We start from the raw sequence: 27,209 nt of genomic DNA on the forward strand, positions 1-27,209 counted from the left end.
TGAATTTTGAAATGCAGACACCTCTCCTGCAGCAGGCCTCAGACCTTTTTCTCCTTCAGATGCTATTTAACAGAAACATCATGAGAAATGCCTTCTTAAGTCAACTCTTCAAACCCTGTAGGTTATTTCCCAATAACCTCTCATGTGCATGCTGGAAATGATTCTAAACTTCCTCTCTGCTCTGTTTGTGTTTTGCAGAACGCCCCGCAGGTGGATGCAGAGGGCTTCTGCATCAGACCGGAGCTCAATGAAAACGATATCCTTTTTTTCATTCTCTTGTTATTTGTCTCCGTCTCTCTGCGTCTGTTGTTCCTGTAGCTTCCTTAACTTTGTTTTTTTCGACGCGCTCACATGCCAAAGAGAATTCCTTCTATTCGTCCAGCGACTCAGAGGACGAAGACGAGCCCAGGAAGTTCCACGTGGAGATCAAACCCGTGCAGCCCAACAACGGCACGCATCAAAACCGAGCCACCATCGACGAGCTGAAAGCCTCCATCGGAAACATCATCCTGTCGCCTTCTACCTCGGTATGGCTTCACTTGCAGATTCCCAATGAGGGAAACCTGTTGCTGCTGCAGAAGAAGTGTGATCTGCATGTGCAACACTAGAGGGCAACAGGAGAATATCAAAGCTGTGTCAGAGCAGATGGAGACACCATCAAAGTCTACACCTCTCTCTTTAAAACAAGTCACTCTTTCTTAAAGCGTGATTTATTTACAATCTTATGTCTTATTTAGTATACGTGCAAAATTAAGTTTACACACATTTCAGGGATTTCCTCTACTTCAAATTGAAGTGAATCAACCGTTAGGAAAATATCAAGAACTCGGAAACAATTTCTGAAAAAGGTATCGGATGTTTTTTGGCCTTTTCTGCAGACTCACACACATGCACGCTGCCCTCATTGTTTGCACTTAAGGGAACGCTTTGCAGCAGTGGCGAGCACACACACACACACACACACTTATGAAAACACACACAAACAAGCTGGACACGGTCTGATCTGCTGACCTCAGTCATGGAGCCGTTCATTCAACCCTCCTGTCTCTCACCATCACTCTCCTCTGTAGAAAATAGCCGCTGCCATTAAAATTTAAAGCCCACTACAGCTTGTGTGTAAACATTCACCTAGTCAGTGTGTGTGTGTGTGTGTGTGTGTGTTTGTGTGTGTGTGTGTGTGTGTGTTTGTGTGTGTGTGTGTGTGTGTGTTTGTGTGTGTGTGTTGTTGCAGAGTGGCTGAGAGGGCACGCTCAGTGTCGCGGAGGGGGTCTAGTGAGCTCCACCCGCCGCTCTCCACCGGCTGCAGTGTCACGGCATCCCCTTCCCCGCCGTCTCTCTCTCTCTCTCTCTCTCTCTCTCTCGCTCTCTCTCTCTCTCTCTTTCATCTTCTCACTGCTGTTTGTGTATTTTTTTTCATTTCCTCGTCTCTTTGTTTGCTTTCACTTTTCTGGGCCGCCCTTCTTTTTTGTGGTTATTTATGGAAACTTTTTGGGTTAAGTTGCTGCTGTTGTTGTTTTATTTTTTTTTTTAAACAAAGGTTTTATTTTTTTCTCTCCTTCAAGTTTATAATGAAGAAAAGTTAAACATTCATCACAGCTGTTTTTATTTGTTATACGCATTAAAGGACACTTCTTTCATGCGCATAACAAATAAATAAGTGCATCTTTGGGTGCCGTAGTGTTGCAACTTTTTTCTGCATTATATTCATGACATTCCCAAAGATTTAACTTTTTTCAGTGTAGTAAACATTTCAATGTTTTGACTTTTTTTCTTCGCTGTTTGGTTTAGTTTGCTGTCGAGACTCGAGCCCACAAACACTTTCTCGTCCTAAAAGTGCAGAACGACACAAACCGCCGTTTGTGTGTGTTTCTCTTTTCTCTCTAACTTCACATTCACAGAAACGTTTTTGCATTAAAGTGCAAACATACATCCGAGGTGGTGACGAGGGTTTCATCATCTGCTGCGAATTATTGAGAGATTTTTTTTTTTCCTCTTCCCTCTCCGTGCTCATTTTTTCTGTCCTTTTTCATTTCTCCTCCTGTTCAGTTCCCCCCTCTGCGGTGTTCCTTTTTATTGAACCAGCAATGGAAGTCGTGTGTGTGTGTGGCCGGCAAGAGCCGTAATTGAACCCATTTGCCGCTTAGCGCCTGTGGGACTAAAACCCCGGCCTCACAGCTCTACGCTGGTTAAACGCTTTTTCTGTGTCCCTTCCTCCTCCGCCCCCCCATCCTCTTCTCTCCTTGTGAAAATAAATTCTTTATTGAAATTGATGCTCTAAGTTTCCATCGGGGCTGCTGACCCTCAGGAGTGTATCTTTCCTATCTTTTGTTGCTCAGTGTGAAGCGGCAGATTTACGTCCAGAACAAAAAAAAAGAGTGTGTAAAAGGAAGTGGGTGAAGTGTTGGGGGCACGCTCTCTGGCCGTCCCTCACTGACGGTTGTTATGGACTTTCGATGGACGGGTTTTTTTGCGCTGCTGAATTTTTCACCCTAGGTTTAACGTGAGGTATGTGAGAGCGTAGAGCCAGTCCTGTGATTTACTGTCTTTAACTCTGAAGTGGAAAAACTTCCCCTCGGCCGCTGGGAATAATTCATCAAATACTTTTCAGCCCGTGAAGTCTCTGTCGGTCTTTATTTTCCTCGTGGTTTTTTACACACTTGAAATAGTATATATTATTGCATAAACACAATCAAAGGAGGTTTCAGACTGTTGCACTTTAAAAGAAAAAAAAAGAGGGGAGAAGTTTGAACTGGCAAAAGTTGCACAAGTGTAAACAAAGAATAAAAATACTGAATTTGACCTTATAAAAGTCGGTGTTAAAAACGCTGTGCAAAGACTCCCTGCAGAGAATCATCCAGCATTGTTTTTTGTAAAGCCAGAAACTCTCCTATCATCGCCCTCTTCTAAGGCATTGGTTCCCAACCTGGGGTCCGGGGCCGCCTGAGATCTCAGAGTGGGGCGCGAGTCAGCTCCCCATTAAATTTGCTCATATTAAATAAAATCATGTTAAATTGTTCCTGTGAAATGTTTTACAGAGGTCTTTTAGTGATGCCTCAATCAGCATTTTATTTTTTCATTTCTTTATTATTTCAGTGTGTTATAAAAATGAGATGTAATCCACAAAAGGTAAACACTTAGGTCACAAACCAACACAAAGAAAGAAACCAGTGCAGACATCAGTAGACTAGAAACTCACACACACGAGCTGGAAGTTTGATTTCTGTTTTTGTCAACAGTCTGGTAGCTCTGAGACGAAAAATAGTTTATACAGTGTATATATAAAAAGAACGCTCCACCAAAGAAGATGTGCTCACACTTGCTCAAATGCTGCAAAAAGTTTTTATTCCATCAAAATCAGAACGTTTCAAACCGGAATAAAAACTGTTTGTGGAATTTGAGCCAACTACCCCTTTAAAAATATAATGATTAAAAAAAAAGAGCTAATTTGAAATACCCGTCCCTACTTTAGATGAGCCTTTAAAATAGATGCGGCTGTGGCTCAGTTGGTAGAGTCGGTCATCTCTCAACCGGCAGTTTAGGGGGTTCGATCCCCAGCTCCTGCAGCCATATATATCCGATGTGTCCTCGGGCAAAAACACTCAACCCCAAGTTCCCCCCTCTGCTTAGTCAGCGGTGTATGAATGTGTATAAATGTGATTAGTTACATCTGATGGTCAGCAGCCTCTACCATCAGTGTGTGAATGTGTAGGTGTGACCTGCGGTAAAAAAGAGCTTTGAGTATTCAGACGACTAGAAAAGCACAAAAGTCCATAAAACTTTTATATTTTTTCGTATACTTGAGATGGCAAATATTATTGCAAAAACACCTTCAAATGATGTTTCAGACTTCCTCTTCCAAAAGCAGGACTGGAGAAGTTTGAAGTTGCAAAGAATAACATAAAAATACTTCATTTGACTTCTTTAAAGAAAATCTGTTTAGTTTTTTCTCATCCTGTATGTTGTGTGATCATTTCTGTCCTGTCATATTTTACTGATTTTGCGATTTTCAGGCTCAAAACTAAAAATGTGTAGAGGAGTGTTGGCATACGTGTTTGAGTAATAAATGTGTGTTTGTGTTTTCAGGGTCAGATGCGGAGGAATCAGTCCAGTGAGTATTTTCTCCTCTCTCTATCTGTTAAGTTGCTGTATAACTGTAAAAAGCAGCGGGGGGAGGGGGGAGGAGGAGGGAGGAGGGGGGGAGTAGGGGGGTCAACTGAACAACTTCTCTGCGAGATTTTTCTTGGCCCGACTTGTTTTTAAAGAGGTTTTCTTTTAAAGAGGGAAAATCCAGAGACTGCAGCCAAAGCCAACACGTCGCCGAGTAAAAAGTAAATACGTGTTCTCCTCGGCGAATGTGAGCTTGAAGGATGTTTCCCTCCTGCGTGACAAATAAGATTTATAGCTAAATTAGCTGTTTGTGTTTGGACATGTCAGAAATTATCTCTTCCATCTGTACACTGGCACACTTTGTTTAAAGAACGTTTTGGTGTTTGAATGCTGTTTGCAGCAATAAACGTACTTCCACCTACATGAAGCACATCATGCTCAGTGAGCTCTGGTAAACCTGGACTACACTTTAACACGTGCTAAATCTGTTAAAGGTACAAAAAAGACTCGGGTAGATCGCTTCAGTCAGGCGCTCTTACACAGGCTGTAATGGCTGCAACATACCTGTAGGGGGCTCAGCAATTTGAAATATATATAGCTTGGGTTTTTTTTTTTTCAGATTATATTTTATGATAGCTCAGTCTGTAGGGACTTAGGTTGGAAACCAGAGGGTCGCCGGTTTAAGTCCCGGTGCGGACTAAGTCTTGAAATCGGTCTGGTAGCTGGAGAGGTGCAAGCTCACTTTCTGAGCACTGCCGAGGTGCCCTTGAGCAAGGCACCAAACTCCCCCAAAATGCTCAGGTGCTCTTTCATGTGCAGCCCCCCCTCACTCTGACTTCTGATCCAGTTAGTGCCTGTGTGTGTATTTCTTTTTTTTAATACTTTTTATTTGATAGTTTTGAAGAAAAACAACATAAGCTGTCAGAATGAACATAAATACATTTGTATATGGTTTGTATAGAAGATCTACATATAAGTGCATCATCTATACAGGCATGGTTAGCTCATTCTACGACAGAGAAGAAGAGTGAGCAAAAAGGAAGGAAAAAATAAAAATAAAAGAATAAAATAAAAAGAGAGCAAAAGAACAACAGAGCAACTTAAAAAATAAACGGCCTTGGATTGTTCTACTCTAATAGTATTTATTTATGTGTTCTTCACCATCTGCTTGTGGCCTAAGTGGCCTGTGTGTGTATTTCAGTCTAAGTGTGTGTGTAGCATGTCTCAATAAAAAAGTGTTAAAACGGTTCCTTGCACAGGTAGCTAAACTTCTCTATCATATCTCTCTTCAAAAGCAACCAGCTGCATTCATAAAAACTGTCATTTTAACCAAACACAGGAGATGCTCGTCTCCCCCTGTCGCAATCGTTTAGTTTAGTTTTTTTATGCTGTGTTACTGAAACATGATGTAGTACTCAAAGTGAACACCAGGGTGCTGTGAATGTGCGCCTACTCAGGGCATCAGTAAAAACACACTGAGGTGATTCAGTACTGGAGGAAAGTCCACAGGCTGAGATCAGCACAAATATAGTTTTACATTTTTAATGATGTTGTAACTTTTCTTAAGTTTATAGAAAGTGTTTTTCCTGGATTTCAAAGTTGCTCTCCTGTTCTGTGCTCCCGTTGTGCAGCTTAAAGATTTAAGATCGATTATTTTCACAAGCACTGATAGATGTATACTCTACACACACTCAGGGTTCACAAGAGTGTCCACATTAAGCTCTAAGGCTAAGGGTCCTGGTGAGTATGTTTTCACTACAGCAGTTAGCCTTTACCCCTGCCTCCCCTCCTCCTCTTCTCCCCTCCAAATATCTCCCCCCCAGCCCTCATCTCTGTCCCCTCAACTGAGCCTTTCACGCGGCCGCTGCAGCCAGCTGACACGAGCTAACACCACTGACGCTGTGTCTTCTCACTGCAGTATTTTGTTTCAGGATTTTAGAAGCATTAAAGGTTTTAAAATCAGGTCTTTTTTTTTTTTTTTGATCTCTGGTGCTTTACGTGCTGCTTCAGGTCGCGCAAGTGAATCTGTGTAACACTTTAGAAAGGGGGTAGCAAAATCAGAAAGCCATGCTGGATCTCATTTGAAGTTGCAGAATGACTCCACTCCCCCCTGTTGTAAAGTGTCACCAGCACATTAAAAACACTTTTTATTTTTGCAGGATTTGGGTGAGATATTAAGTTTTTCCTGTGTGAGGAAAGAAAAAAAAAAAAGAAAAAACATGGACTCTCACTCAAATCTCACTGCAAATATCATTCTTTCACTTTTTCATGGCGGGCGGTTGTTCTCACTCGCTGAGTCCAAAACCTCAGTTGATATTTTTGGTCGAAAGGTGTGACGGAGATCGAACATGACTTTTGGCACGGTGTGTTTGAATACCAGCCCATGAAAACCTCTTGTGCCGGGGTTTTGGATTTCATTTCTCAGTTGGTGTGAAAGTGTTCTCGCTGTCATCACTCCAGCGTCAGGCTCCAGGTTCTTAATTTTTCTGTTTGTTTTTCTCATTTCGCTGCAGGCGATGAGCTAGCAAAGCCCAGAGTGCCAACATCATACGAGTGAGTATGAAAGCGTGCACGGCCGCCGTCATTTTCACCACGATTTTAAAGCTTCTTTAGAGGTAATTTCATCTTAAAATGTTGCACTCTCTTCTTCTGCAGTCTGGCCAACAACGACCTTCTCTCTCTGGATCCGTTCAGTCCGACTCTGGCAGGAAACTCCTCTCTCTCCGCGTCCTCATCAGCAGGTAATCCCCCGACGCCTCATTTTACCCAGAATCCTGCACACATTAAGTATCAAAGATTTTTCTTTCCTCTTTTTATTACACAGCATCTCTGAACAAAAACGTGTCAAACCAGTCAGAGGGTTACAGTCAGGCCTTATAAAGGGTGTTAGTGGAAGCAGTGAATGTGGAGTCTAACACAGCTCGCACCTGAAATAAAAAGACTGAAGTGAGATGAATGGACTGAGAACTTTTCTTATTGATCATATCGTGACCCATGTATCTTGATAATATGTTATCGTGGGGCCTCTGGTGATTCCCACCCCTGATAAGAAGTAATTAGGAGGACAAACTTTTAGTTGATGCTAACAAGTGGCTAGTTAATGTTGAATATTGTGACCTTATTTTAAAGTGTTAGCGTAGTTTTATTTGTGGGTTTGAGCCGGATGAAGTTTATTTTTTTCATTTCTGGAGATGTTTTTATTTTCTGTGTTGCTTTTTGTTTAGTGTCCCTCTTTTATTTTTTATTTGTTTTATGTTAAACACAATACAGACTGTACCAAGTGTCGCAGGTCGATCTGAACAACACGAGATGGGAAAAAACAAATCTGTAACATGCACGACTTGTCAGTTCAAATTAAATTAGAGAAACTTAGAAAAATGCATCCTGAACTTTTGGATGCTTTTTTTTTTCCTGTTGATCCAAACTCATACCAAACCGTGACCTCTACAAACCGTTAAACCCCCATTAGACATCGCTTTAAACTCTTGACCATTTGATGCCTTCATACCTCTGTACATAGCAGGACGTGACCTTGCTTTAATCGATGTGTGTTAAAGGCAGGGTTGGTAATTTTCCTCCAGAGCCACTTTTTTTAGATTTTGGTGTAAATTGTCTTTAGGTCCTGACAGAAATGAATAACTCATGTTCTCTGAAAAAGGAACAAAGAAAATCCATCATCTGTATCAGTTTGTAAGCCTGTAAAAACTTCAACCAATGTCTGCCACGAGGTACCAATCTGATGAACCAATCACACGCCTCCCTGTCTCCCTGCTCGCTCTCTACCTCTTAGCGTGCTCTAGCTCACACTCAAAGCTCGTCACCTATGACTTTAGGAGTTTAAACTGTGAGTTTACTGACCGCTGAATGAGACATGAGACGACGTAGTTTGTACACAATGACAGAGATGAGCTGAGGTCCACTTCTGGATGTAAGTGAGGGGGCGTGGCTTTAGAGGGAGCACAGAGGGGAGGGGCTGGGTGCAGACGGCGCACTGAGGGAATGCTACTTTCAAAATCAAGCTAGTTTTTATAAATGACCAACCCTGCCTTTAAAGTGTAAAACTGCCTCCAGGAGCTTGGCTGGTATCGACATAACGGCCAAAACTGCTTTAAAACAATCGATTCAACTGAAGATTTTGGATTTTAAACAAAGACTAAGTCCTAAAACAAACAGGAAGACATGTAAATGTTTGTTTTACTTTGTTGCTGTTGAAGTTTTTGGAGACACACAGCGCCGTCTTAGTGCGATTCTCACAGCTCCGGTGCATGACACCCCTCTTTAAACGGAGTGACATTAGCGCTGACCCGTCGCCTAGGTTAAGCGTAATCCACAGTTAATTGGCACCTAGTTGAGGTCAGCGGGTCGGCTATAAAGCCCACTGGCACGTATGTTGTCAAACAAGTGTCTCGTTACTGTCAAAGGTCTCGGCTTAAAAGTCAAAAGAGCAGCTCGCAGTGCCCTGATTAGGATACGTGGAGGGAATTAAGGGCCGGCTTAAAGAGCCTGTTAAATCTCTCTGTGTACAGTGAGGCGGCATTAGCAGCTCCTAAAGCACACATGACACATTAAGGGTTCAAAAGATTACACCTTCAATGAAAAGACGCTCACAATGATTGGACTTTCATACATTGATTTAGCATTTTATTAGTTTTTTTGCTTTGTTTTTCATGACTTCATTCATTTGATTTATTTCCGTATTTCTTTTTGAACATCTCTCGTTAGACCTCGCTTCTCTCTTCCTTTCAATCCCTTCTTCTCCATCTTTACTGATGGATGACGTCTTTCTGCCGGAGGCCGCAGGTAAAAAAGTGTGTGCTCGGCTTGTTGGAAGAGCGTGAAGAACTCATCAACAGCCTTTTTCTGCATGCTGTTTTCTCTATCTTTACCTCAGATGCATGTCATAGTATTTGTGTGAGCCCGACTGGTTTTTTTCTTACAACATAAATGCGTGCAAACTGTATCAGGATTTGTTGCTTTTTCCCCATTTTTTAAAAAAAGCATTGTTTGGCCGTCATGTGCATGGTTGTTTATGTAAAGATACAACAGATAACTCCTCTCGAGCTACAGATTCAGATCCTCTCTGAGCCTCGAGAATAATATTGGACTGGTTTGCTGAATCTTAACTGCACAAAGACATGAACACATGCGTATAAAACATAACTCCTGTGGATGTCATCATGATGGAGGTGATTTAGATAAGAGACACAAAGACCAACAGTCCATAGTGTAAGTGTTGGTAGCAACAAATAAGTAAGATTTTGCTTCCAAAGATCGTTTAAAGCTCAGATCATAATCACTACTTGGCCTGTCCCCCACTAAGGATTTACATAGTGGCGCCTGATTCGTCTGATTTTGCCAAAAGTCGACTGACAGTCTGAAGTTTTATGAACGCTAAGGAGATTGATTTAAAGTACGAGTGGTTTTCAGAACTATTAATGTATCAATGAGTTGATAGTTATACCAAGATAGGCGATGAGACAGGAATTATTTGGAGAAAACAGATGTTCATTTTTTCATTCTCGAATACACAACAAACTAAAATCTTCCTCAAAGTGACGCTAGTTTTAGGTGAAACCAAAGACTAGAAAGTATGGACGTAGTCTCAGCGACGTCACCTATCAGTGTTCTTAATCGGTATTTTGAAGCTCAAGGATGGCGGTCGCCATATTGGAAATACTTTCTCCATCTTACATTTGATCAGTTTATCATCGTGTTTATTTCTGCTTTAAAAATGCATATTTTGACATTGGGCTTAAGGGGATTCCTTGTTTGTTTGAGCCAGCCTCAAGTGGACACTTGAGGAACTGCAGGTTTTTTGCACCTCCTGCATTGGCTCCATGTTTCATGAGGTTGCTGCTTGTGTGCGACTAACTGACGAGCGGTTGCTTTTCTGTATTTTTTTTTTGTTGTGTGACTAAAAGTCTGATCAGTTTTACTCGCCTGTGTCAATCACGTCGCCCCCCTTCAGCTGAGACGGCGCCCCAACCCGAGCGCTCCCCGCCCCTCGCAGAGAGCCTTGCAGAACAGTCCAAAGAAGTCTCCTATTTCTCCTCGTCCACGTCCTCTCCCTGGGACTCGCCAGAAAACCCTTTCCAAGCACTCAAGCCCGTACCAGCGAGGGCCCAGAGCGCCCCCATCACCCTGCCCACCGAGCAAGTCGACCCCATCAACAGCCCGGCGCCCTCCAGCCCTCCAAAGAGCGTGGACGCCTTCTCCTCGGTGTCCTGGTCCCAGTGCCAGTGGATCGCCTTCAGTGATAACGTCACTCCTCCTCGCCGTCAGAGTTCGGGGGCGTCTGTGAAGGAGCTCCAGAGGCTGCAGTCCGGCTCGGGCAGGTCGACTCGCCTCCTCTCCGACGACTCTGCCGAGGCGTGCGGCGGAGCTTCAGGCGGCAGAGAGGACGGAAACCCCGGCATCTCGGATGTCTTCTCCGGGGTCACGGATAGGGCGATGGCGGCTGCTTCTCCATCGTCCAAAATCTTCAATGGTAACATAAATATTGATGCGAGTGGTGTTTGCCTGAGTTTGGACTTTTTGTTTCACATTTTGTTTGATTTGAACTGTGATAAGTTTGTTTTATTTGTGAAGTTGATTTTTTTTTTAAACGTTTTTCTTGTGTTTACATCGATTTATTTTAAAGGTTTTGCTTATCCAACTCACTGCTTGGTTTGCAAAGTTTGTCTTTGAGTTTCTTTCTGTCACATTTGGTTTGAACTGTGTTTTCTGTTTTTGATTTTCATTTCTGTAACACGTTTTTGTTTTTATGGTTTTTATACTTTGTTTTCATGCATGACTGTTTGTTGCATCAAGTTGAATGAAACTCTCTTGGAACTTGTAAATACTTTGGTTTGCACTTCAGCCTGACCCATAGGGGATTTGGGTTATTTTTCTCATGTGAAAAGGGGACGATTGTAGATAAGAAGGGGGGCGTAGCCACCTTGCAACAAACACTGGTTTTCAGATTACCATTTAAACCTTGAGTTTAGCATATTGGCCTTCACCTGCTTGCATTGTTGTAGCCAAAAGTGACTGTTACGATTACAAGCAGTGCAGCCAATGCGGTGAGATTTTGATCTGTAATAAAAAAAAAGGCCTTTTCTTCTTGGTTTGAGCACCTATGTGATGATGCAAAGGTACCTCAAACGAAACCTTCTTAAGCAAGAACCACTGGAAAAGATGTCTATACGAGGTATATGTTCCTAGGTGACTAATTCAAAAGTTGATCAATAACAAATTCACATTCAAACTAGTAAGAAAAAACTCATTAAACAGTCACATTTGGGTACAATTTATTCAATCTATTCCGTCTGAGGGCAAACGGTACCAAATGGGTTTTAGTGTGGCTAACATTAGCAATGCTAGCAGCGCATGCCTCAGCTGAATGTGGTTACGTTTCGATGCTCTGGTGGAGTGGTCATACAGTACCTTATATTTTAGGCCACTGTTGGCTTGTAGTTTATTCACGATTCCGATGCAGTTTGACTCTCTACAACCAGTAAAATATTGCTTCTGTGTCCGTGTGTGTGTGTGTGTGTGTGTGTGTAGTGCCACTTCCAAACCGGCCTACGACTCCGTTGACAGCTGGAGCCCTGGTGCCCCCACCTCGACCCTCGTCCAGGCCCAAACTTTCCAGCGGGAAGCTCACAGGAATCAATGAAATTGTGAGTTTAATCTCTGAAACATTTATCGTTCTTAAAGCTCCTGTGAGGAATTTTTCAGCAGGGAACAAAACGACTGAAATAAATGTAGTTGCCTCTTTGTGACCTTTTTAAAGCAAACATGACCATCACCAACAAGATTGGTAATTTCCAGATACAAAGTGTTTGTGTTCATAACCACTGCTGCAGAGGTAAGTGTGCGACAAAGAGATAAGAAGTACCACTTTGTGTGGATTTTGGCGCCCCCTGTGGACAAACTAAAAGTTCCTCACAGGAGCTTTAAAATATATGCTCTCATTGTTTTTAATATAATCTTATTTATTCAACCGTCTTCATTCAGGTACGACCATTCAGCCCACCCAAGACCTCGAACGCCAGCCCTCCTCCTAACTCTGCCCCTCTCGCCCGGGCAGAGAGCTCCTCCTCCTTGTCCTCGAACGCCTCGCTCAGCGCTGCAAACACGCCCACTGTTGGTGAGCATCCTCGGCCCCTGTGTTTTAATTATCTCCCTTTTTTATTGGACTTTTTACTCTTCAGCTTCTCACGAGCTTTTATCTCTGCAAAACGATGTTCTGTTTTCCTCTCCTTCCTTCCTTCCTTCCTTGACTCCTCTCCTCACAGGAGCTGAGCACACCTCTGCCCTCTCCCTCTCCTCCCCCGAGCCAGAGCTGCTCTCCCTCTCTCCTTTTTTCCTACTAAGCCAAAGTGAGTCTTCCTTTTTAAACTCTATGTTCTCCCCCTTAAAAAAAACCATCATTTCCATCCTCGTGTCTCCTCTTCATTCATTTCACTTCTCATCGTTAGCACCTGTTAGCTCTTTTGCTACCCTCACCTGTGCAGGCAGATCAGTGCTTACCTTCAAGCATCACACATTGGTGTCACTGTCAGCATCATCTCTCCTCACATTCTCTGGGTTTGTTTATCTCCTCTTTCCTTCTTTACACCTTAAATGTGATGTAAAGAGGACGATGTGTTCATAGCGAAGCTGCCTACCTTTGAGAAGCGATGTGAGACACCTGCAGGTATGATGAACCTTCAAACGAGAAGACTCTCCTATCTGTTTGTTACTAAAACTAACCAACACCAGCCTGCTGGACGGGCAGGATGAACAACTGGATGTCTTGCTTTGACATGATTGCATTTCTCCATATTCACATTTTATTCTCACACCTGTCTTCTTGTCAACGACATCAACACCTAACATTTCAAATATTTGATTTCTAAATGATGTGTTTTGACTTTTTTGACTCGTGAATTTTGTTTTAATCTAGTCTGGTTATATTCTGACCATCTAATGAGTCTTGATTTGATACTATATCAGTCTCTCCAGAAGGTTGCAGTGTTTGGAAAGTTCACACAAATTCAACCAATCCCTGCAACATTTTCAGTGACCATGCAGTTGACTAGCTCAGAAAAGGGGCATGTGTAGTGCATAATCTAATTTTCTTTGAGTTTAATGACAGTTTTACACATTTTCAGTCTTCATTTTGACTCAGAAGTTGAATGCAGATGACCTCAGGAGACGAACATTTCACTCAGACAATAGATCATTGGATGGGTTTTTGTGAGATGTTTAACTTGTAACTGCAACAAAGCAAAAACAACTCAATTATTGCAGCTTGCATTCCAATTCTTTCAAGAATTTGCAGTGAAATTTGGCGTTTTAAGTCGACACAATGACAGAATACGTCCTGGAGAGGCTCCTCTACAATGACCCTTATTTCAGTTTTTCCCCCGTATGACAAAACGTACTGACTCGCAATGCATTAATGTTTTGCTTAAATCTAATGACACAAATATTCTTAATAAAGATACGATGCATCTTTACATGATTAAACCTTACATTTGACTTTATATTGTTCAATTAAGGACTTTTACTCATGAAAAAGCTTCTAAGCAGAATCCATTCTAAGAAGAGATATTGCTAATGTGGCATTGTCCCGTGTCCACCTAGCGTTTTTTTATGCAGAAAAGCTCTGACTGTGCGCTCAGGAGGGCTTGAATGAAACATTTGTACGCTGAGAAGAAAAGCGCTGCACTTCTGTCCTGTCTCTATGACAACAGTCTGTCAACAACGGCCGCTTTGAGATCGAGGCAAAATTACAGGGAATATCTTACGTTTGGAAAAGAGCGCCGGTGACGTCAACAGCGCCTTTCTGAAAAGTTGAAAGATTTTCATCTTGAGTGCTCGGAGCGGCTTCACAAAAACAGCGGAGTGCTCGAAAAAAAGATGCTGGACGCTGCGCTTTTTCTCTGGGCGGCCATCTGCTGCTGCGAACGCTCTACACATTGAAAACAATTGAAAAAAGACGCTGGCTCTTAGAGAAAAAAAAGGCTAGATGGACAAACCCTTAATCCATTAGCAAAAATAAATATCTGAGAAGCAGAACATTTACAGCATTTTATCAATTTACTGACGATTTTCAAAATAAAATGCAGAACATGTTTTTGCTCGAGCTTCTTTAAGTGGAGTGCTTTGTTTCTGTTTGTATATCAAAGCCTAAATTTCAGCTTTTCCCCACGATTAACAGAATGTGCTGACTCAGAATGCATTCCTGTCTTGCTGAAATGTAATAACACAACGATTCGATGCATCTCTGCATGATCCAACCTTCATACTTTGACTGTAATAAAAGTCTGACCTGCAAGCCGAAAACCTTAAACTCTTTCTCTCTCCTTCTCAGGGACATCTCGCGGTCCCAGCCCTGTGACCCTGGCATCCCAAGATGCTTTGCCCATTGCCGTGGCCTTCACAGAATCGGTTAATGCTTACTTCAAAGGAGCTGATCCCACTAAGTGAGTCTCACATGACCTCCAGCTGCTCAAAGGCCCCCGACTCAGACCTGCACGCATACACATTTTTGTCCATATTTGACCCTAAAACCATAAGAGTACATGGTTTCCTGCACCTCATGGGGTATTACCCAGCATGCACTCTGCCAAACGCACCAACCAAAGGGCTTCTGAGCAGAGTGTTAGCGCCTGTGTTGGAATGTTTTGCGTTAGTCTGACACCATTCTTTCAGAGTGGATAACCTACATGAGGCAGATTATAGTCCGGGGCAGAGAAAACATGCAGCCGTTTTATTGGTTAACTGCTGCTAAATTGCTGCTGTGCAAAAGGCTTATTTATGCAGGGATTAGCAAATGGAACATTTCAGAAGCAATGCAGCGGAGACACGGTGCGAGGTGGTGTGTAACCACCGCGGCTGAGGCCAACCGCAAGAGGAGGAAGACTTTAACTCGATGCAGAACTTTTTGAACCAACTGGATTTTTATTAAACTGTAGAAACATGTCGATGTATATGAAGAAAAGGGAGGGTGAAGGTGTGTTAAAGCTGGGCCAGTATGTCCACTATCGGCTCCAAAAATCAAATGAGCCCCAAAAGAAAGAAAATACCTCTGAAAACAAACATTCAAGACATACATGACCCCCCTCGAAAACATTTACCTGTGCATGTCCACTCCAGACTCTGGTACGTATCTGATACTTAGAAAAAACAAACGTCTGGGGTGCAGATGGCTTAACGCTTAGGGTTAGGGTTTAAGCCCCCTGTACGGAGGCCGTAGTCCTTCAAGCGGGCGACCCTGGTTCAAGTCTGACCTGTGTTTTTTTTACCTGCATGTCTCTCTCTCCTCTGATTTCCTCCTCTATCCACCGTCCTATCAAATAAAGACAAAATACCCCAAAAATAAACCTTTAAATAATGAATGAATTCTTACTCGTTAATTGGAAAAACAAGTCAGCAGAGATTATCATTATAAGACATTTGAACTCTATGTTCCCGTGGTTTTTGTTTCCACAGGTGCATTGTGAAGATCACCGGAGACATGACCTTGTCGTTCCCAATGGGCATCATCAAGGTGTTCACCACCAACCCCTCCCCCGCCGTGCTCACCTTCAAGCTGAAGAACACCAGCCGACTGGAGCAGATCCTGCCCAACCAGCAGCTTCTCTTCAGGTGAGGGAGTCTGTTAATGTACTAAAAGAAGCGTCTGGAAACGACCTGACGACGGGTGGATTAACTGTCAGGAGTCGTGGGGGTTTTGGACTCTGTGATACCAAGTGAGGAAATGTAGTCTGCGTCAGTGAGAGGAAATTCAATTAGTAATGTGACATAAAGCTATCATTACGCTGTCAGGGAACTATTTTTCCACCGGCCGGCTTCTCAACAGCGCCGTGTCCTCTTCTGAAATACTTCACGCCCACAGCATCAAACAGCTGCTTCATTTAAAAACACATACATCTCCTTCACCTCTTCAGTCAAAGAGCTCTAATGTAGACCTGAGCTCTCGGGCAGTAAACGTTTCAACATGCCCCTGACATCCTGCACGCTGGCTCCTCTTTAGGACAACTTTATATACATGACCAGTTCTGAAGTCGTGTAAATCAACTTTCTGTGTTCATCGTTCATGAAGATTTAACAGAGAGCCAATCATCTGCAGAGGTCTCTTCCTCCTCCCTGAGTCAAACTAACATGGTGATAATAACTTGGATATATACATTATAAATATTTCCTTACAGAAGTAGGGAAGTAAAGCTGAAAGCTGATGTTCCAAAAAATGTGAGAAAAGTTCCTGATAAGCTGAAAAGTGATGTTAAAGATGAGTAGAGATGATGCTGATTGGAGCACTCACACTCATCAAACTGGACTTTGAGTGTGAGTGCGCCCTGAGCTCTGTATGTAACGGCACAAATCAATCTGCCTGACTGAACTCTGTGTTTAAAACAGCCGTAGATCAGAAAATATAATAAGAAGAAGTAATCTTCCTCTCAGTTTTCTTTTCTTTTAATCTATGTTCTGGTTTCACTCAGTTATCCAAAGACAATATGTTTGTTTCCATTGCATCTGATGTGGTAGCTACTTGGATAGAAAAAGAGTTATTACGTCCAATTGGAGCTTTAAAGGGCAATTCATAATTCAGCATCTGGATAATCCCCCGTGTGTGTGTGTGTGTGTGTGACTGTTTTGTCTCTTTATTCAGCGATCCTTCCCAAAGTGACTCGAACTCCAAGGACTTCTGGTTCAACATGCAAGCACTGACGTCCTACCTCAGGAAAGCCGCCGATCAGAGTCCTTCAGCTTCCTACTATAACGTGGACATCCTCAAATATCAGGTCAGTGAGACCAGAAGACTCAAATACAAGACGTTCAGTTCAAGTGTGCTCTCTGAAAACATCCTTCTCCAAGTGCTTCATTAACAGGAAGTAAGAAAGAACAACAAAGACCATTTTCTTTGATATTCTGACTATATATAAATATCCTGTATTAAACTCATTTTCACCTTTCATGTTGTCGGTCTGTGAGACATATAGAGCAGCTTCTGCATGATTTGCAGCTCAAAATAACTCCTTAATTATCTGATACTGCCATCTGTAAAAAACAAGCAGGTGTTAATAAAGTGCAAAATCCTGCAGTTCCTCGAGTGTCCACTAGAGGCTGGCTGCAGAAGCACAGGAAGCCACATACACACCCATTCAAAAAGCCTGTTTTTACAGCAGAGATTAACATGTTTACAGCCTGGTTCAAAAAACCAAATAGGTGTGATTAGCTCATGTCTCGATGGACACACACTGTACGGGGGGTGAATGTTTTGATGACTCATCAGTTTTGATTTGATGAAGGATAAGAGTTATTCACAATAAGGCGTGTAGCTGACCTGATTGACAGGTGGGCGCGGTGTAGCAGTTTGTCAGGAGGCTTAAATCCCGCCTCAGCTCCAGCTCTCAGCCTGTCGTTAGGTTGATTGAAAGTTAGACTGAGACAGCATTTCCAACATGGTGGCTGCCATCGATGGGACTCCAATGAAAAAAATCCATGAATTGGTAAAGACAGAGTTTTACACTAAACTTTGGAGGAAAACTGAGCACATCTCCTCGAGTCTCCTTGCAGCAGAGAATTTAAGGATGTATATGTTCATTTTGAAAGTTGGACAAAATACTGTTCTGCTGTTTTCAGGTGCAGTCTGATGGGATTCATTCCACCCCTCTCAACCTGGCCATTTACTGGAAGTGCACGCCGAGTACGTCGGACCTGCGGGTGGATTACCGATACAACCCCGAGTCCATGGCCTCACCGGGTCCGCTCACCAACATCCAGGTCTTAGTGCCTGTTGATGGAGGAGTCACCAGCATGCAGTCTCTGCCCAACTCCCTCTGGTAGGGTGTGCTGCTTGTTTTATGAGTGGGAAACATTTCTGTTTTAATTTATGACAGCAGCTCAACATGCTTCTTTCTTTTCTTAGGAATGCAGAGCAGAACAAGTGTCTGTGGAAGCTGAGCGACATCTCAGAAAAGTCAGAAAATGAAGGTAAATCATCTTTTTCTACTCTGTTTGAAATTCTGCTGCAAATCAGTCAGATTCACAGAAACCGTCGATGGTTACTGCGAATCATTTTAGAGGCCAAAAGCTGAATTTTTATTGCATTTAAATTTAGGTGGCAAATAACACAAGTGAAGGACATAAATCTAGAGATTCCTTAAACGTTTCTGTTTTTCTTTTTTGCCTTCCTCTACAAAGGAATTTAAACTTGGTGTAAAGTAGCTCTCAAAATGTGTAGAAACAGACCTGGATTTGTAGTTTGGAGGGAATTTAACACCAATTTTATGTTGCAATTGAATAGAAAGACAATGCTGCATAAAGCTATATGCATTTTATTTCTTGTAAAAGCTTTGTGCACTGAAGAAAGAGCTGGATATCAGTGAGTTTATGTTGTCTGTGTTTGGCCCCCAGGCGCAGGTTCCCTGAGGGCAAAGTTTGAGCTGTCGAACGGCCCGTCGAACCCCTCCACCCTGGCGGTGCAGTTTATGAATGAGGGGAGCACCCTGTCAGGAGTGGACATGGATCTGCTGGGGACGGGGTACAGACTGTCTCTCAACAAGAAGAGATTTGCAACAGGTACATGGTCCCCTTTATTGTTTGTTTATACCTCATACTGCTTTTATTTCTGTGTCTGTACCTTTAAATATGTAAATGAGCTGTGTCTGACCACGCCCCCTCTCTGGAAGGGCTTGGGTGTCTCAGTGCTTTCTCGCTCCATGTTCTATTGTTTACGGTGAGAAGGCAGACTCAGAGGGCAGAACAAACACCTAGCTGTGGGAGTGTCACCCACCTGGGGGAGGGGCTACTGCCCTTTGTGATGTCATGAAGGGAAAATCTCCAAACGACCTGTTTGAGCACACATTTTCTGAAAAGTGGAGCAGGGAAAAGACGGAGAGGATGGACTTTTCTCATCATTGGGGGGTTTGTAGACGGACTAGAGACACATATTAGAGTTAGAGGAACATGGTGAAGTGGATTTTGCAGAATATGTGACCTTTTAAAAAAGTTTCCATGAGGGTGCAAATCTTAAAACATAAAAGCAAGTTCAGCTATAAAGTGAATCAGTTGACTCCTTTTTTCCATCAGGTTCTAACGACGACTTATTTTGTTCTTCTCTTTAGGACGTTATATGGCAGATTCCTAAATTGACCCGTCACTCTGGTTTCTCAACAAAAGAAAAAAAAATCATGCTTGACACAACTTTTGCGAGGCTACCCAAGAACTCCGGATCCATCCGAGCACAGTTGTGCATTTCGCCCCAGCAAGCGAGAATCTCACTACAATAAAGCAGCACTGAGTATTGAACACTGTTTAAATAAAAGAAAAAAGAAAAGAAAACTTAAGACGAGCTTTCAGGAAATGTGTAGATATGGAGTCTAAGAATGCTTTCTGATCAATTCACTTCTGTATAGTCTGAAAAACAATTTATGGATTAGATATAAATCTATATTGTATTTGAAATCATGAAAAAAAAAAAAAAAGAAAAAAATGCACTAACAATCTTTCCGATGCTTCTTCTTGCTCCTCTTTGTATCCATCTTTCAAGAGCCTTTCAGGAATATAAAACAAAATCCACGTCTGCACGGAGGAGAAGAAAAGGTTTCCTCTCTCTCTCCGATCTGTAAATATTAACGCTGAATTTTCCGCTCGACCAGCTCTGACTCAACTCAAATCAGTTTTGTTTACTGGTTTTCCTCTCTTCCTTTTTCCTCCTCACGATTTGTCGTTTTTGATCATGTGCAGTGAAGCGATGAAGGTAGAATCTGTCTTAAAAACCGTACTCACACACTCGACCTTTAAAAAAACATCCAAGTGCTTTCAAACAAATGCAAAAAAAAAGAAGTCTGACCTCAGTGCCTCCTCTTTTACTGTGGTTCAATAAGCAACAAAAGTGCGTCAGTGTTTTACCCTCGTGGGTTTTCCAGATTTAAGTCACTCTTTGCTAAAATGCACAGAGGTCATTTTTAATAAACAATCACCTCTTGGGGGGGGGGGGGTCTGTGATCGGTGCGGTTTTTCCCGTGTAAATCCCCCTTTTCATTCATCTTGTATTTTTTTACATTATGAAGCCCTCTTCATAGAAAAGCTGCCATTATGACTCTTCAACATTGCGTCAAATGTTAGCTGCACAAAAAAAAAAAAAATCAAGGGATGTTACCCATAATTCAACGTGCAGCCTGTTTTTTAAGAACCGGCGGTGTTTTTTTTTTTAATCAAACGTTTGTGCCCTTATGATGGAGAAATGTGCCTCAGTCCAACTTTTCTCTGTATTTGTTTTTTTTGTACGCTACAGCACAGTAATAAGAAAAAGCACCAACAATGTGCCAGTCGTGTTTTTTACTCCGATATTTTGGATGTTGAAGGGAAAAAAAAAAGTTTTTACGACCCAAACTGTCTTCCATGAAATGAATGAATCATTTTATGCCTTCTGTGATTGATGATTGATTTCCTTTTTTTTTAAATATCTTCTTCTACTCAACTCTCATCCTAACACGCTCTCACTGTGCAGAAGACTGTAAGCACAAACAAAAAGGCCAAATTACTGATCGAAATGCCTTAACACGACTACTCGACACCGAGTAATCCAGCGTTCTTCACTGTGGTTAGATATAATGTGGCACAGCACTGCCTTTTTAGATTACCAACCTGTCCTGCCTCTTCCCAAGTGCATGCTGGGAAACAACTCTTGAAAGTCTAAACAGCAAAAAAATGGAGGGATGAATCATAGACTGTGTATAAGAAGTGGGTTTAAAGCCTTTTGGTTTGCAAATTGTTTAAACTTTGTGTATCAAAGCAAATCGTCATCATTTCACCAATTCTTGATGAATTAGCTCAAAACGTTGGATTCAAAAATCTGAACCCTGTTTCATGGTAAAACTGCTGAGTCACAACAGCTAATGATAGCTATCCAACACCTAGCTAGCATATCAAACTGAGTCTATCTTTGAATGGCATCTAAATATTCTTTAGGTAGCATACAGTACTATTAGCTAAAAAAAACATTAAGCTAGCTAGCATTATTTACGAGTTAACTAAACTGTTAGCTAGCCCTAAGGTATGAGCGAACCAAAATCGTTAGCTAGATGACAGCATGGTAATCTAACATTACTGTTAGCTAGCTCTGCAGTATGTGTGAACCTTAAACTGTTGACAAAAAAAACTCCCCCCACCACAACGCTTTAGCTAGCTTACCATATGTTAGCTAGCTTTGCAGTATGTGCGAACTGTCGACAAAACAACCCCCCTCCCTCATCAACCAAATCAACCAAATAACTAGCTAACCTGACTCTCATCTAGCTTACATTACTGCCAGCTAATTCTGCACTGTGTTTACCGTTTATAGTCGACTTAACAGCCTCAAAAATAAATAAATATTAGCTCGTTATCTTTACTGTTGGCTGGCAGACCTAGCTGTTCACTTTTCCTTTTGTACAGTAATGTATGCTAATGTTAGCATTCATATGACAGCGTTGGTCCCTCCTGATTTTAAGAGTCCATTTTAGTCACAGATCAAATGCAAAGCTGTGAATGGACAATTATCATTCAGATTCACATCATATCCAACATGTTGTAAACTTTTAACAACACAATACCGCCTTAAAATAGAATTATAGCGACCCATCCTGTCAGCTGTGTGTTGTGATTCCCTCATGAGAATATGGTCCTAATTACCCGTTTAAAATCTTCGGTACGTCACAACACGGAGTTCATTCTGTAAATGTGATCACTGCACGAAAAGCAAGATGGCAGCAGCCAAAATGTCAGACTTAGAAAAAACCAACGGGTAGCGTCACAATGGCTACGTCCACTTGATATATACAGTCTATGAGACGGATGGAGGTTTGCCATATTTGGCTCTTGGTGCTTCATTCTTGCCTTAATTTATGAAGGCTGCTGTTGTCGTTGCTATTTTCTCCTTCATGGAGTATCTCAAGCTGTGTCGGACATTTACAGTACCATGTATTCGTCCTGAGATCGGTTTATGTGTTGGATGTCAGAAGATGAGTTGCTTTGAAGCGCTGACCTTTAAGGGCTGGTGTTTCATACACTGTGCTCCATGTGGCTACCTGAACTCTGAGTTACGGTTTTAGCCAGAGTAAACATATGTAACAAACATTTTTGTGTTTTCTATCATCCTTGGAGGGCGGCGTTAAAGACTCAAACGTTTAAGAAGAATTCAGAGGAAGATGTTTTTTTCTGGATTGGGTTGAAATGTCCGTTAGACTCACATTTTATATTTGTCTTTGAACTTTAATCAGTTTTGAAAGTAGTTGAGTTTCCTAAAAATCGTAGCACCAGACAGTTGCACAGTGAGAATTGAACTCGTCGCTCTCTGTTTTCTCTTAATAGTCTCGATAAGTGTTTTTTCTTTTTGTCAGATCAGCCAAATGCGTTTAAAAAAGCAAAAAAAAAAAAGAAGCACAAATTTCTGTAATCGTGTTCAGTCTTAGCAAGCTGGTTCTTGCTGTCCCGACAACACTTTAAAAAATAAACTTCACAGGGCTCCTTTCTCCACTTTCCCATTCTTTTTTCTGTCTTTATATGTTGTATTAAAACAGACTTTAAAGAGAGCAAAATTGTGTAAATGATTCTCATAAATTGTACATTTTTACCAATATCACAGCCACTTTTTGTCTTTATGATTTCTCATCGTGCCTGTATTAAATGTGTAATATATGAATATATACAAATATATTAAAATGACTAAGTGTGTCCTGAGTGATTTATTTCCCCGCTGACATTTCCTAAATCCACTCTGACTCAGCCAACAACCTGCTCTAGACACCGCACACTTTCACATTATTCATAAATGACGTCACATTGAGTCTGTAGTACGTCATGAAAGTGCAGGATGTAAACTAAAGTGGCCGAATTTAGTACGATACAGGAGCACACTGGTCACACTAAACCACTGCCTATCCAATGCATGAGCTCGTCCCAGCCAAATGCAACACACAGATAAAAGTGAATAATGCCTTAATTAATGATCGGATGCACCTGTGGAGGTAACCACATGCAGAGACACTCGACACCCACGTCTCATTTTGTACGGAAAAAGTCGTTCATTATTTGAAATTTCTGCACAAATCTTTTTTCGTCTAAGTGGCCCAACTATCAAAAAGATGATTCTTCACGTCGTGTTTGCAGAACATTTCTTCTCTTTCTCCTCGGCTTGAGAAACTCTTCACCCCGTTGAAAGTTCTCCTCACTCCTACTGACAGTTTAACACCTCAGGAGCTATTTTAAGAGTTAAAATGCTTTCTGAATAACCTTCCTCTGTACCAGGATCTATAAGAGTAACTCTTAGTACTTAGGAGGCTTTGTGAATATGAACCCTGTAGTTCAGTATGCTGTTAATGGCATTCTAACAGTCTGCAGTGTATACTGTTTGAGTTTGCAGTAGACACAGCCGGCGTCTTTTGATGTGCATCTATTCTATTTTGCCGACTGCATACAGTAACCGCCTGAAAGATGTTGATGCTTTCTTCTTCGTCTGGCTGAGTACTCAGTGGCCATTACGTCCACCTGAGTAGCTTTTCAGCATTTCCAGGTCATCACTGGAAGCTCAAGACATTAAATCCGTATGTCAGGTCGACGAATCACTTCTCTTATAGGAGCAGGAGACTGAACTGTCTTTTACTCTGAAACATTTCAAACAGTCTCCTTTTGGCTCTAGCAAAGAATAAGGTGGCCACAGCCGATTGTATTTCTAAGCAAACAAAAAACCAGCAACATGGCTCAGCGAAAAAACAGGAACACCCTACTGTTATCATCAAAGCTCGTGTAAACACTTTATCCCTTCTCTGTGGAGGCAGATGGCAGCCCGTGCTTTGGGAGACATTGCTGCTCAGCGGAAAAGGTTTTAACATTTTGAAATTCACCCAGAAATGACCTGAATTGACGAAAACAACACTCGGGGATAGAGAGAGACGGAGAGAGAGAGAGGTGAACTGGCCCTTTAAAGCCCTTTAAATCCCCCCCTAAAATATTCTGATTTGACTGATTAAACATTTTAAATGCTCAAAAAAAGTCAGAGATGCAACGCTACAAGATAAAACAAATCAAAGCAGCAAATCTATTGTCTAGTTTTTTTTAAAACTATAATCCATGTCAAAAGGTTTGTACTAAACCCGGCACTGACATGCAGGATGATGGAGCATGAAACAAAGCCTGAAGACACCACCGCACATGTGTTGCCAATAATGCAGTGTTTGCACTGCGAGGGACCTCATGCAGCGCTCCGCTCAGGAGGATGTTTGCATGACTGTGCATGTACGATCAGCACTACATCAACACCTTGTGCGTATTTACACGCCTTGTGTCCGTCAGCCCTGAAGACCTCCTCCTCCCTCCTCGCCGTCTGAGCGGCCTTTTCACAGCCACATGTGTGAGCCATCAGCGTCGATAGCTACTTCCCCCCCCCCCGTCAGCCTCACTCAAGACGAAGAGGAAGAGATGTTAGGGTCTCTCGAGGGTGATGTTATCATCTCAAAAGCCAAAGAAAGATATGTGAGCTGAAGTCGAATCCAAACACGATGGTAGTCCATATGTAGACCTGTGTGTGTGTGTGTGTGTGTGTGTGTGTGTGTGGTCTGTCATTTTCCACAACCTTAGGGGATCAGTGGCTGTGAGTGTGTGCACTGAAAAGGTAAGAGGCTAATTAATGAGATTTAGTGTTTTAAATAGTGTTGTAGTCAAGACCACACTAACCGAGACCAGAGTGCTCTGAAACTAGACCAAGAAATGTCGAGACCATGACCAAGACCGAGGCAGGGCCAGACGGAGTCAAGACCAAGACCATAAATATAATTGAAGTGTCTTCAACTTGTGTGCAGCGGGCGTGTCACTCATTAGACCATAACAGCAGGAGGGTTGCAGATTTAACCGGGGGAGAAAAATCAATTATCATGAACCTAAGTTATTCTCTGTTTTAAGAAAGAGGCTTTTTCCATCTAATCCCAGTTTAAGATTTAAAAGTGAAGTAAATTCATATATTTTAGTTCATTCATGTAATTAAGTTAAAAAGAAGTTAACATTTATACAGTGAACTATTTACATATTTGAGTTTACAAAGTGAATATTGATATATTTACATGTTTTAATGTTTGCAGTAGCACCTAGTAACTGTGACCAAACTATATTGAATCTACTTCTGTGTTTGTCATGATGTTTGCCTTGAGTTTAATCATCCTAACCTCTGATTGGCTAACGACAGGACATGTGATGAGTAACAAGGAAGTGTTGTGGTTGTTGTGTAGCAGAACAATGTGGATGACAGTGAAGTGCTTGCTGAGAAAGTTATCCGTCTCCATCCTTCTGTTTCTCTTAACTAGAGTGATCCACCCACCACACATCGGACCCTCATGTTACACCAGTAATGACTTGGACAAATAAGCCTATCAGTGGTGGTCTTGACTGGTCTTGATTTAAAATCTGGAGTCCGCCCAGTCTGAGACCGAATAAAAATGATTTTGATTCTGAGACGAGACCTTCAAGAAGAGGTCTCGAGACGGATTTCGAGCACTATAATACGAGTTTTCACACATGCAAACAAAACAAAAATGTGTTTCCCTGGATGGTGCAGAGATTCCTTTGGTACAATTCACTACACTAAAATCAGTCTGTGTGTAAAATAATAATAATAATAATAATACTTTATTTGTGTAGCACTTTTCTATACAAGTAACAAAGTGCTTTACAACAGAAAATAAAAGCAGAGACAATTAAAGCAACAGGCAGAGCGTAAACAAGCAGACAACAAAATCAGACTAATAAAATCAAAATAAGAACAATTACTGAAATCAGAGAAAAAGCATTTTTATAAAAGAATGTCTTGAGTAGGGATGTAAAACAAGTCCTTTGAGTCATTATGAGACGCTAAAAGTCAGAACTGTGTTTAGCTGACTTGTGCTTCTTCTCTTTAACTTGCTGCAGCTTAGGGTTCAAAGATGGCGGAAGATTTGTAGTTTTTTTAAACATTTGTGAGCTTTTTGATACCATCAAATGTAAAAAAAAGAGAGTGATTGTAAGGTTTTAAAACATGTTAGGTACAGAAGTATATCGAGGTACCAAAAGTTTGACATCTTTAGTTCAAAGGTCAAAAAACTTTCCACCACCTCCTAGGCGGGTTCACTATCTAATCTTTTTTTTCTAGATTTTTCTGACCTTATAACAAGCTTGCTGTTGATTTGCTTCAAACATTTCTGCTAAGTGATAGAGAAGCGTTTGCTTAGTTTAACACACACACACATCAGAGCGCTGAGAGCGTCTGAACGATGGGAATGGACTCCTAAACGCTCGCAGCGGAGGGAGCATCCCAGCTCTGTTTGTCCAGAAGCCCACTGGAGCCATAGAGTTGAGTTATTCTACAGTCCAGAGAGCGAACCCCCACATCAGTAACATTTATGGACAATTTATAATTGATGTGCCCATTTGATCTCCCCTCCTCGCCGCGAGGAAAACCATCTGAACAAACAGGGGCGGTGTAAGTTTATAGCGGTAATATGGGGTCTTGTTCCGCTCGCTCCCAAAACCCAGAAGACTTCTTAAGAATAACTCAAACCTGGAACATGTCAGACTCGACGTCCAGAGGCATCGGTCACATTTTCCACAACCTCCCGGTAACACAAATATGAACACAATTCAAGGTTAACCAAACAGACAGGAAACGAATCACCTCAAGAAGACTTTCGACAAACTGACTCCAGCAGACATGTTTTTTTTTTAAAGGATAATGTTTGAGGATTTCTGCCTTTATTGGATTATGACCATATAGGGAAAGCCATGGAAACAACAAAAAAAAACATAGACTGTATAAAACATGGACGTAGTGTCAGTGATGTCACCAATCGGTTTCTGAAACTGCATGATGAAGCCAAAATATGACGTTTAAAAATTAGAAATACTGACTCCAAAAAGCATTTAGAAACTCTAGAAGAGCTCGACTTGAGGCGGGCCTGAAGCATCCCAGCAAACACAACGTGCCGATCTGTCAGACGTCTTGGCCACGCCCCTGATTATACAAATGTCGGCCAATCTAATAGCCTTAATATAATCCAAAATGGGGGAATTATTTAAAAACTCAACCCTGTACAGTTTTTACTGTGAATAATGAATAAGAG

General features: G+C 41.8%; 1 protein-coding gene across 12 annotated transcripts in view; it reads left to right on the forward strand.

The window, feature by feature from the left end:
- fcho2 (FCH and mu domain containing endocytic adaptor 2) overlaps positions 1–22,800 on the forward strand; it is a 59,088-nt gene extending 36,288 nt beyond the window's left edge. The window contains exons 13-31 of one of the 12 annotated variants that reach the window (XM_061061731.1): positions 199–256; positions 352–527; positions 4,084–4,108; positions 5,803–5,847; positions 6,621–6,660; positions 6,763–6,848; positions 8,830–8,907; positions 10,076–10,594; positions 11,653–11,768; positions 12,106–12,238; positions 12,387–12,470; positions 12,728–12,787; positions 14,450–14,561; positions 15,571–15,726; positions 16,751–16,883; positions 17,725–17,924; positions 18,011–18,075; positions 18,499–18,663; positions 19,209–22,800. In XM_061061731.1, coding sequence (XP_060917714.1) covers positions 199–256; positions 352–527; positions 4,084–4,108; positions 5,803–5,847; positions 6,621–6,660; positions 6,763–6,848; positions 8,830–8,907; positions 10,076–10,594; positions 11,653–11,768; positions 12,106–12,238; positions 12,387–12,470; positions 12,728–12,787; positions 14,450–14,561; positions 15,571–15,726; positions 16,751–16,883; positions 17,725–17,924; positions 18,011–18,075; positions 18,499–18,663; positions 19,209–19,231 — 2,274 coding nt within the window. In that variant the 3' untranslated portion in view covers positions 19,232–22,800. The remainder of the gene's footprint in view (positions 1–198; positions 257–351; positions 528–4,083; positions 4,109–5,802; positions 5,848–6,620; positions 6,661–6,762; positions 6,849–8,829; positions 8,908–10,075; positions 10,595–11,652; positions 11,769–12,105; positions 12,239–12,386; positions 12,471–12,727; positions 12,788–14,449; positions 14,562–15,570; positions 15,727–16,750; positions 16,884–17,724; positions 17,925–18,010; positions 18,076–18,498; positions 18,664–19,208) is intronic. The other 11 variants (XM_061061733.1, XM_061061735.1, XM_061061734.1 and 8 more) reach the window with 11 other exon arrangements.
- The last annotated feature ends 4,409 nt before the right edge of the window (positions 22,801–27,209 follow it).

The sequence above is a fragment of the Labrus mixtus genome, chromosome 17 (assembly GCF_963584025.1).
Source record: "Labrus mixtus chromosome 17, fLabMix1.1, whole genome shotgun sequence".
Classification (NCBI taxonomy): Eukaryota; Metazoa; Chordata; class Actinopteri; order Labriformes; family Labridae; genus Labrus; species Labrus mixtus.